The sequence below is a fragment of the Mobula birostris genome, chromosome 2, assembly GCF_030028105.1.
Source record: "Mobula birostris isolate sMobBir1 chromosome 2, sMobBir1.hap1, whole genome shotgun sequence".
Lineage (NCBI taxonomy): Eukaryota > Metazoa > Chordata > Chondrichthyes > Myliobatiformes > Myliobatidae > Mobula > Mobula birostris.
In genome coordinates, this window is record NC_092371.1 from 129909112 (window position 1) to 129921264 (window position 12153).

General features: G+C 50.0%; 1 protein-coding gene across 1 annotated transcript in view; it reads left to right on the forward strand.

Moving 5' to 3' along the window:
• The window catches only part of stum (stum, mechanosensory transduction mediator homolog), a 33200-nt gene extending 24220 nt beyond the window's left edge, over window positions 1-8980 (forward strand). Inside the window, exons 2-3 of the mRNA XM_072248103.1 lie at window positions 2551-2730; window positions 5440-8980. Coding sequence (XP_072104204.1) covers window positions 2551-2730; window positions 5440-5474 — 215 coding nt within the window. The 3' untranslated portion in view covers window positions 5475-8980. The remainder of the gene's footprint in view (window positions 1-2550; window positions 2731-5439) is intronic.
• The last annotated feature ends 3173 nt before the right edge of the window (window positions 8981-12153 follow it).

Here is a 12153-nt window from a genome sequence, read left to right on the forward strand (position 1 = left end):
ACATACTGCTGCTGCAAAACCATAAATGTCATGACACATGTCAGTGATAGCAAACCTGACCCGGAGTGAACACCACATGTTATTATTAGCTTCTTGCTTGTAACAACTTGCTGTGTGCAAATTGCTGGCCATATTTCAAATTCCAACAATATTTAATTGGCTTTATGAGAACACTCAGAGCTCTTTTATTGTCATTTGGAAATGCATACATGCATTAAGAAATGATACAATGTTTCTGCGGAGTGATATCACAGAAAAACAGGACAAACCAAAGATTAACACTGACAGAACCACATAATTATAACATATAGTTACAGCAGTGCAAAGCAATACCATAATTTGATGAAGAACAAACCATAAAAAATGTCTCAAAGTCCCCGAGTCGATCGATTCCCGAGTCCCTGATAGCAGGCGGCAAAAGGGAGAAACTCCCTACCATAAACCTCCAGGCACCATCAACTTGCCGATGCCTTGGAAGCAGCCGACCACAGCCGACACTGAGTCCATCCATCCGAAAACTTCGAGCCTCCAACCAGCCCCTCCGATACAGCCTTCCGAGCGCCTTCAACCTTGCCCCGGCTGCTGAAACACGCAAAGCCGAGGATTCGGGGCCTTCTGCTCTGGATATTCTGGTTACCACACAGTAGCAGCGGCAGCAAAGAGGGCATTTCAGAAGTTTCTCCAGATGTTCCTCTGTACTCTCACGTCCCTCTCCATCAAATCAGAATTGTGCATGGTCCCCTACCTGACAGATTACAGATATTATTCACCGGAGAGGCCGTGCGTGCCGCCATCTTCTCCTCATATACAAGTATTTCCCTGTGAACGATTACTAGAACGGGGCACCATTGTAGCAGTTTCCACAATGCCCCCACAGCTAGAGGTGTCAGAGCTCAGAGTTCAATTCCGGTGCCACTGGTAAGGAGTGTGTATGTTCTCACCTCGACCTACCGGTTATTAGGTTAATGTTCTCACCTTGACCATGTGGATTTCCTCCCACAGTCCAAAGACCTACTGGTTACGAGGTTAATTGGTGATTGTAAATCGTCCTGTGATCAGGCTAGGGTGAATTAAACAGGTTTGTTTGGTGCTGCTTGTTGAGCCAGAAGGGCCTGTTCCCCTCTAAGTAAAATAAATATCTAAATACAGGAGCAGATTTAGACCATTCTGGTTTTTCTCTCTCAATCCCATTCTCCTGCCTTTTCCCTGTAACCCTTCGACACTTGCCAGTCAGGAACCTATCAATCGCTGCTTTACACCCAATGACTTGGCCTTCACAGCCGTCGGTGACAACATTTTCCACTGATTCACTGCTCTCTGGCCTCATCTCAGTTTTAAAGGGTTGTCCCTTCATTCTAAGGCTTCGCCCTCAGATCCTTGACTCTCCTCCATTCTCTCCACGTCCACTCTATCCAGACCTTTCAGTAGAACATAGAAATCTACAGCACATTACAGGCCCTTCGGCCCACAATGTTGTGCCGACCATGTAACCTACTCTAGAAACTGCCTAGAATCTCCCTAACGCAAAGGCCTCCAATTCTATAAGCTCCGTGTACCTTTCTAAGAGGCTCTTAAAAGACCCTGTTGTATCCCCCTCTACCACTGTCACTGGCAGTGCATTCCACACACTCACCACTCTCTGTGTGAAAAACTTCCCTCTGACATCCCCCTTGTATAGGGTTGCTAACTTTCTCATTCCCAAGTAAGGGACAAAAGTAGCAGTCAAATACGGGACACTTGCGTTTACCCCGAGAAAGACTACCATGACCATGAAGCCTTGCGCGGCGGGCACCGGTGTGCGCATGTGTTTACGTGCCGATTTTTTTCCTCACAAATTGGTTTTGGCTTAATCTTCCCGACTACATTGTACATACATTATTTCTACTTTATATAGGCTGTGTATTTATCATATCATTCCTGTTTTTACTATATGTTAGTGTTATTTTAGGTTTTATGTGTTATTTAGTATGATTTGGTAGGTTATTTTTTGGATCTGGGGACGCTCAAAAATTTTTCCCATATAAATTAACGGTAATTGCTTCTTCGCTTTACACCATTTCGGCACGAAAGGTTTCATTGGAACGCTCTACCTTGGCGGGGGAAATACGGGACAAGGGCGGTTCCGTATGGGACAAACCTATTTAACCCAATATATGGGATGTCCCGGCTAATACGGGACAATTGGCAACCCTACGTGGGCCTTGTACCTACCTCCAAGCATCTTAAAACTATGCCCCCTCATGTTAGCCATTTCAGCCCTGGGAAAAAGCCTCTGGCTATCCACACGATCAAAGATGACCTCCAATCCTTCTGAGCTCCATTGTGTATAGGCCCAGAGGCATTAAATGCTCCTCATAGGTTAAGTCTTTCTGTCCTAGGATTATTCTTGTGAACCTCCTCTGGACCCTTTCTTCAGACACGGGGCCCAAAGCTGCTGACAATATTCCAAATGCCAACCCCTTTGCTGAGGGTTGGGAGCAGTGACACGGGTACACCTCCCCTCCAATAGTGGTGCTGTGGGATTTACCTCTACGTGCGGTTGTGTTGCAGGGACCTTCCTGTCAGCCTTCACGGTACTGTGCGGCGCCCGTACGGACGTTCCGAACCGCCATGTGTGCTGCGCCTTCATGCTGAACGTGGTCGCTGCGTTCATTCAGATTGTCACAGCGGTGGTGATCGTGGGCTGGATCATGAGCATCTTCTGGGGAATGGACATGGTCGCCCTCGCCAGTAAGTGAAAGGTGACAGTCACTCAAATTCCACACCCACCCACCCCCAACCTGTTCTAAAGCGAACGCCCTGTCCCTGGATCCTTGGGCTGATCTGAAAACACTCCAACTACTGTCCCTACTTGACTCTTAAGATGGCTTCATCCACCATCCTCAAATGGCCAACCCATCACTGACTTCCTGTTCAACTCCCACAACACAATTCCTCACTCATTAACTCCCCTTTCTCCTGACCCTGACTGCAGACAAAGGATCTCAACTCAACACATTGACTCCCTAGATGCTGCCTTACCTCCAAAGTTCCTCCAGCATTTTGTGTGTTGCTCCAGACTGCGGCCTCCTGTGTCTCCCCTTTTGAAGGCAGCTTCCACCACCCCTACACCCAGTGAGTTCATATTCAGAACCTTCTCCAGGTAAATATGTTTCCGCGTAGAGCACCCCCAACCTCCATCACCTATTTTCATCTCCCTAACCCGTCTGGTTCCACCCACCCTCTTCTCCTAGTGGTTCTCCTTCCCCCATCTGTTTCAATCCCCTATGCACGTCTCCCCTAATGCTTCCCATCATCGCCTCCCTCACATTAGGTTCCAGAACTGGTAGCCTTCGTGTCCCATTGGCATCCTCCAGCAGCTATCTACTACCTTCACTATCGCTGGCCTTACTTCACTCCTTCTGCCCATTATCCTTCACTTCTCTTCAGTCCACCGATTACCTACTGGCCCAGCCTCAACGCTCCGCTCTCCCCTTTAGTGCCAGCCATCTCCCCCCTCCATTCTCAGTCCAATGGTCTTGACCCCATAACGCCAACAGTTACTCAGCTACCACAAATGCTGCTCAACCCGCTGAGGTCCTCCAAGGTTTTCCCTCACATTTGCCTCTTTTCTCCTTCGGTCCAAATCAGGTCCATGAACCATCCGCTGAACCCCCACTAAACCCACCATGATTCTGTCCACCACTGGTCAAATCCCCTCTTCATTGGTCGACCTTCCCCAGCCTCTCTCAGGGACCATCTGTCACTACTTGACCAGATTGGACATAATCTTTTTCATGTGGACTAACCGGTATTTAATCATTGCCTTCCTGCACGTGGCCAAGTGGTTAAGGCTTTGTCTAGTGATCTGAAGGTCGCTAGTTCGAGCCTCAGCTGTGGCAGGGTGTTTGTGTCCTTGAGCAAGGCACTTAATCACACGTTGCTCTAGTGTCTGTGCGAGGAATGACGCCCCACACAGACTTCCAATCTGCGCCTTGTAAGGCATGAAAATGCCCGACGCAGGCTTCTCATGGTCTGAGTCGACGTTCCCCCCTTCCTGCTTCTGTCCTTCTTATCCTGCAGGGAGAGAGAGGGAATTCACTTGATTAAACTGCATTGAGTGCGTTTGCTGAAGAAGTGTAACATCTGCCAAATGCCTGCTTATCTCACTAGGGAGACATTCAGAAGGACTGAGGAATTCCAGGGTAGAAATCACAAAAACATTAGCAGGCAGGTCCAACTAGTGGCTAAGAAAGCAAAAGGCATCTTGGCCTTTAATGTGAAGGGGTTGGAGTTTAAGTATGGGGAGATTTTGTTACAGTTGTACCAGGTGTTGGTGAGACACCTGGAGTACAGTGCATAGTTTTGGTCCATTTACCTATGAAAGGATACAGTCACATTGAAGGTAGTGCAAAGGAAAGTTACTGGGGTAATTCTTGGAATGAGAGGGTCGGCCTATCGAGAGAGACTGGGCAGCCTGTCTCAGTAATCCATAGAGCTCAGATAAGTGAGGGGTGATCTTACTTAAACTGACGAGGTCCTGAAGGGGCTTGGCTGGGTTGAGTTTTAAGTGTTTCCACTTGTGGGGAGAGCCTTGAACAAGGGGACATTAACTGCAAGATAAGGGCTGGTTGTTTAAAACTGAGGGATGGAACAACTTCTCCCAGAGGGTAGTGAATCTCTGGAATTTCCTACTCCTGAGGGTGCTGGAGGCTGGATTATTAAAAACGTAGAACAGTACAGCTCAGGGACCTCTCCTCTGATCTACGATGTTGTGCCAAACTAATGACACTTAATTCCTTCTGCCTGAACAAAGTCCTTATCCTCCATTCTCAGCACATTCATGTGCCTGTCTAGGAGCCTCTTAAACCTTCTCCTCTACCATCCCAGACGTCACATCTCAGGAAGCCTCCACTCTCTGGGTAAAAAGAAACTTGTCCTGCACACTTTCCTTGAATTTATCCCTTCCACCTTAAAGCCCTTTGGTGTTAGACATATTCTCACTGGAAAGGTATCCGATCTCCATCACAGCACAGCTTTATCCAGCCTCTCCTTATAGCTCACACGCTCTAATCCAGGCCACATCCTCACCGAAGCAGGCTTGGCATCTTTCCTATAATGGGGTCATAAACAAGACAAAATCCCGAAACGCTGACTGTACTTTTTTTCCATCCATGCTGCTGAGTTCCTCCAGCATTTTGTGTTTGTTGCTTCCTATAATGGGGCAAACTGAATTGAACTTACTTGCATTTAAGGTGAATTTAGATAAATATTTGAGAGGTTGAGGAATTGAGGGTTGTGAAGAACTGGCACAGAAGAGGCCGGCATCGCGCGGCTGAATAACAGGTTTGGGTCTAGTGGCCTACTCCTCCTCCTATTGCCATGTCTGGTTTGGTGTCCACCTGTGGCAAGGACGGGTGACCTTCACTTTCTGACATGTCCTTTTTTTCCTGTTGACAGCCTACAGGGAACATGGAATTACTCAACAGCTGTAGTTCTCCAGGGGTCTTCGGAAAGTTGAAGGCATCTCCACCTGTTCCCCACCTGCAACAGTGATTGGTCACCCCCCCCGTCAGGCACCTCGGAAGACCCCCAGCACCCAGACTTCAACTGGGCTGATTGAGGAGGGAGAACAAAATTAAACAAGGAGCAACAGAACAATTCTCTCTCCCCACCCCATTTTCACCCAATCACCCTCCCTACTCTTCCCACCCCATCTTCACCCAATCACCCTCCCTCCCCTCCCACCCCATCTTCACCCAATCACCCTCCCTCCCCTCCCACCCCATCTTCACCCAATCACCGAACAATCGACCTGCCTCGCTTGCCTTTCCTCCTTGCTGGAGTAGCACTCGTCACCATTCCCTCAAAGAGCTCGATGTCCGGACTGAACATCGAGCTGCCTGGAAAATTCCCACATCAATTCCTTTCTCACAGATCCCAGGACTCCCCACATTAAGTCCTTTTTTGTGTGGTCTTTTGCAGTAAGTTAAATATTCCAAACTGTCCCTCGTTTAAAAAAGATTTTGAAGGACATTGCGAATTAACAGTCCTCCTTTCAAATTAAAAATTATGTTGGAACAACACAGTCCGGGGAATTTAAATAGTACCAAGTGACAGTGAAGATGGTGTGACCACTATGGACACATAAGGCAAGATTTCATCAAGAAATGTCAACGGTTCCTCACCCCTCTCCCCATAAATGCTGCTCGAGGCGCTGGTTCCTCAATGTAGTCTGCCCATGATGTTCCTTCTTCTCTTGGCATCTTAAATGGAGCCAATTTGCAACAAATAGTGATTAATATCAGCAGTTAATGAAAAGTATTAATCCAGCAAGAGGTGCTTGATGGTCAGCATGTATTTGATGGGCTGAAGGGCCTGTTTCTGTGCTCTGTGATGACAATTTCATGGTCAAAATAATGGGCGGTCAAGATCTTGATGAGATGTCATCCAGTTCCTTGGACTCGATGATGATCCCGGCACTCGAAGGAAATGGGGAGGAGGGATTCGGCCTGTTAGTGCTCCCGGCACTCGAAGGAAATGGGGAGGAGGGATTCGGCCTGTTAGTGCTCCCGGCACTCGAAGGAAATGGGGAGGAGGGATTCGGCCTGTTAGTGCTCCCGGCACTCGAAGGAAATGGGGAGGAGGGATTCGGCCTGTTAGTGCTGTTGCAAGGACTGCAGTCCGATCCTCAGCGCCTGTACAGAATTAGCAGGCTGACCCTGTAACCCCGTGTATTCCTGCCTGCTACTTCCCACATCCCAATGCTGCGTTGGCACATTAAACTGGCCGCAGGAAGCTAGCTCTAGGGTGGGTGGGCGACCAGGAGAATTGGGGAGGAGAGTGGAAGAGAGACTAAGGTGAGGGTTTGTTACTGGTGGGATTCCTCGGATGGGGGCTAGCTGGGACCTAGTGGACTGAATGGCTTCTGTGTTACAATAAGGATAAGGATAAGCCCCTTCTCAACTCCTTCTGTAGGTCCAGCCCTGACTCAAATTTGTACTGCAAGGAAACAGGCCTGTCATTCCATCAAGTGCATTCTGACCTTCAACCACCCGTTTACTGGAATCCCATTTTATTCTCCCCACAGTCTACCCCCTCACCATACACCAGAGGCAATTTACAGTTGACCACCAATCCTTGCGATGTGGGAGAGTGTGCAAACTCCAAACAGACAGTGCCCGAGGTCAGGGTCGAACCTGGCTCACCATGGCTGTGAGACAGAGGCTCGACCAACTGGGCCTCTGCGCCGCCCCCCAGTTCCCGCTCGGCTTTCTACAGCAGGGAAAGCAAAAAGCTGTGACCGAGCTGCAGCTATACACAGTCAGCTCAAGGGAAGGTAACCGTTATTGTTTCCAAACTTTGTGGCTTCTGGGAGGACTGGGAACGGCCAATGGTTTTGTGTGTGCTTAGCCTGTCTTTAGAGTAATTGTCAGTTTGTAGTAAGTGTTCGCCATACTGGTGAGCCTCGCTCTGCTCCCAGGCTGGCCTGGAAGAAGGTGTTGTTCCCCTACTGAGGGCACTCTGTTGCCATGCTGAGTTCTGGAAGTCCGGAGATTAAATTCTTTGCATTGAATGACAAGGAAGCTGTTGGATTCTACACACCTAGCTGAGCAGCCTTGTAGTTGGCCTCTGAGTATTGCTGGCAAGGAAACAAATCTAATTAACTCAAATTACTGTCCTGGTGAAGTAGTGTACATAATTACCCACTCGGCTTTTAACCACTGATCACACAGATTCACACAGCTTCAGCCTCTGCCTCAGAACAAGAGGGCAGGAACGGGTGTGAGTCTCACAGACAGACAGACAGACACACACACACACACACACACACACACACACGGGGGGGAAGAGTGTGGGTCTCTCACACACACACACACACACACACACACACACACACACACACACGGGGGAAGAGTGTGGGTCACACATACACACACACACACACACACACACACAGGGGAAGAGTGTGGGTCTCACACACACACACATGGGGGGGAAGCGTGTGGGTCTCTCACACACACACACAGGGCAGGAGTGGGTGTGGGTGTCACACACACACACACACACACAGATGGGGGGGAAGAGTGTGGGTCTCTCACACACACGCAGGGCAGGAGTGGGTGTGGGTGTCACACACACACACACACACACACACATGGACACATGGGGGGGAAGAGTGTGGGTCTCTCTCACACACACGCAGGGCAGGAGTGGGTGTGGGTGTCACACACACACACACACAGAGGGCAGTAACCCCTGTGGATCACACACATACACGGCAGGAAAGGTATGTCTCACACAGAGGCACGACCCAGTGATACAACGGATAGACCTGCTGTCTTGCAGCCTCAAGAGTATCCGGGTTGATCCTGACTTCTGCTGCTTTCGCTGTGGAGTTTGCACGTGCGTTTCCTTGGGTGCTCCCACATCCCAAAGGTGTGCAGGTTCAGTAAATTGCGCCAGTGTGTAAGTGAGGGTAGAATAGGTGTGGGGGGTTAATAAAGAATCTGGCAAGAATAGGTTGGAGAGGAAGTTGGTGGGGTGAGATTGTTCTGTGTGCCAGGACAGGCGGGCCGAATCACCTTCTCCTGTGTCATATGGAAATGTTCATTCAGACACTAGACTGACTTGGGAGATGTCACCGAGGGGATCACCCCGTGATAGAAAGTTTAGACTGAGCGCGTCAGAGCAATCACCGCACCCAAAACTCAGCATAAGCGGGAACAAACCTCCCAAGGATTCCCGGCGTTCTTATCCAAACATTCCCGCTCTTTGGATCTGTTGCTGCTGCTGTTGCGATGAGTTTCTTTTTACATAAAATCAGTGTTTGTGTTGAAGCTTCTGACGTAAATTCTCCGTTCCATCTGTGTTTGGGAAATCGACTCCCCGGAGCTGTTTGCTATTCAGGTATTTAGCACGAAGAATTGTTTCTCTGTAATGTACCACTGTAACTGACCCTCTGTAACGTAAATATACATATGTTCTTTTAATCAATAATTATGAGGGTCATATTTGAATTTTCTGTTTTTCCTTCGGTCAGGATGGTGAGGGTTATTTTGTACCCAACACCCCTCTTTTATTGCCTCTGAGGTAGCGGCTACTGCCCCTCCTTCCCAACTCCCCTCCACTTCACCTCCCACCCCTCCCTCCTTCCCAACTCCCCTCCACTTCACCTCCCACCCCTCCCTCCTTCCCAACTCCCCTCCACTTCACCTCCCACCCCTCCCTCCTTCCCAACTCCCCTCCACTTCACCTCCCACCCCTCCCTCCTTCCCAACTCCCCTCCACTTCACCTCCCATCCCCTCCCTCCTTCCCAACTCCCCTCCACTTCACCTCCCATCCCCTCCCTCCTTCCCAATTTCCTTGCACTTCACCTCCCACCCCTCAACTTCACCTCCCACCCCTCCCTCCTTCCCAACTCCCCTCCACTTCACCTCCCACCCCTCCCTCCTTCCCAACTCCCCTCCACTTCACCTCCCATCCCCTCCCTCCTTCCCAATTTCCTTGCACTTCACCTCCCACCCCTCAACTTCACCTCCCACCCCTCCCTCCTTCCCAACTCCCCTCCACTTCACCTCCCACCCCTCCCTTACTTCCCCTCCCTTTACTCACCTCGCCCCTCCTATATTGCCTCTCTCTTCTTGAATTCTCACACCCTGCCCTTCTTGTTCCCTCCCTTACTACCATTCCTACTCCATTCTTTTTTTCTCCATCTCTGCGCTCGCTCCCTCCCTCCCACCCTTGGTGGTAAACATGGAAGTACTGACTTCAGTGCGTAGATGGGTATTCCAGTTTGCAATATCTACTGGCTGAGTTATGCAGAATATACTGGGGCAGCACTGACTCCAATACCGTACATACAGGGAGGGAGCATTATTCAGTGCACTATACACAGGGGCTGTTACAGACTACGTACTGGGTGCTGCTCACACATAGGAATACAGACTGTAGTGTACATTTGAGTGTTACACACCACACTCTCAATGCAGCCTCTTCTGTGTCACGTACCTGGCCTCACCTATCACCTTCCAGCTTATACTCCCTCCCTCGCTCACCCCGTTACTGGGGCATCTTCTCCCCTTCCTTTTCAGTCCTGATGAATGTTCTCGGCTCAAAGCGTTGACTGTTCATTCCTCTCCATAGATACTGCCTGACCTGCTGAGTTCCTCTGGCATTTTGTGTGTGTCACTCTGAATTTCCAGCACCTGCAGAATCTTTTGTGTTTATACTGTATGAGGACTGACCTGCTCCTCCTATCAATAAAGTCATAGCTGCTCTGGTATCTTGTGTAATTCCCCACCTGGTCCCCACCACTCTGCTGGTGGCCTGGTCCATTCCAACCGGAGCCTGCAGCAGGGAGAGGAAAGGAAGTGGCTCTCCCCACGCCAGCCAGTGGACAGGGTGACCCAAGGGTGAAGGGTTTCCGCAAAGGAGTGGTCACATCTGTCTGCTTGGTCGCTGGTTCTGCCCCTTCCACACATCTCAAGGAGATCAATTCTCAATTATCCAGAACTTTCTGAATGATGAGTTTGGGATTTTTAATGAAACTCATATTCAGGACTTTGGTGAAACAGGATGTGTTCATATTCTGCACTGCTGGATTTATATATTACCACACCTCAACATACTTGCAGTACACTTGCAGAATACTATTTTTAGACATTAGTCAGTGCTATAATTATTTTTCCTGCAAATTGGGTGGTTTTAAAGTGCACAGGAACCAGAGTCTGCGTGATCAGGAAGATAATATGGGGGCCAGGGCCCTGGAGAGTTGGAAACATTTCCTTGCAGAATGGAGATTGGAGGAATCAGAGCCCTGAAGAGTGGGAGCTGGGGCCCTGAGAGCGAGAATATGGGAACGAGGGCCTCGGAGAGTGGTCAGAGTGAGATTTGGACAATGGGAAGCAGGGTCCTGGAGAGTGAGAAACATGGTCCCGGAAAGAGGGGAGAGTGGAAACATGGTCCTGGAGAGTGGGGAGAGTGGAAAACATGGTCCCGGAGAGTGGGAAACATTGTCCCGGAAAGAGGGGAGAGTGGGAAACATGGTCCCGGAGAGTGGGGAGAGTGGGAAACATGGTCCCGGAGTGTGGGGAGAGTGAGAACAATGGTCCCGTAGAGTGGGAAACATGGTCCCGGAGTGTGGGGAGAGTGGGAAACATGGTCCCGGAGTGTGGGGAGAGTGGGAACTATGATCCCGGAGAGTGGGGAGAGAGGGCACATTATCCCGGAGAGTGGGGAGAGTGGGAAATATGATCTCAGAGAGTGGGAAACATGATCCTGGAGAGTGGGGTGAGTGGGAAACATGGTCCGGGAGAGTGGGGGGAGTGGAAAACATGGTCCCGAAGAGTGGAGAGAGTGGAAAACATAGTCCCGCAGAGTGGAGAGAGTGGGAAACATGATCCCGGAGAGTGGGGAGAGTGGGAAACATGGTCCAGAAGAGTGGGAAACATGGTCCTGGAGAGTGGGAAACATTGTCATGGAGAGTGGGAAGAGTGGGAAACATGGTCCTGGAGAGTGGGAAACATTGTCATGGAGAGTGGGAAGAGTGGGGAACATGGTCCTGGAGACTGGAAAACATGATCCCGGAAGGGTGGGGAGAGTGGGAAACATGGTCATGGAGAGGGGGGAGAGTGGGAAACATGATCCTGGACAGTGGGGAGAGTGGAAACATGGTCATGGAGAGTGGGAACATGGTCCCGGAGAGTGGGAAACATGATCCTGGAGAGTGGGGTGAGTGGGAAACATGGTCCGGGAGAGTGGGGGGAGTGGAAAACATGGTCCCGAAGAGTGGAGAAAGTGGAAAACATAGTCCCGCAGAGTGGAGAGAGTGGGAAACATGATCCCAGAGAGTGGGGAGAGTGGGAAACATGGTCCAGAAGAGTGGGAAACATGGTCCTGGAGAGTGGGAAACATTGTCATGGAGAGTGGGAAGAGTGGGAAACATGGTCCTGGAGAGTGGGAAACATTGTCATGGAGAGTGGGAAGAGTGGGGAACATGGTCCTGGAGACTGGGAAACATGATCCTGGAGGGGGGGGAGAGTGGGAAACATGGTCATGGAGAGGGGGGAGATTGGGAAACATGATCCTGGACAGTGGGGAGAGTGGAAACATGGTCATGGAGAGTGGGAACATGGTCCCGGAGAGTGGGAAACATGATCCTGGAGAGTGGG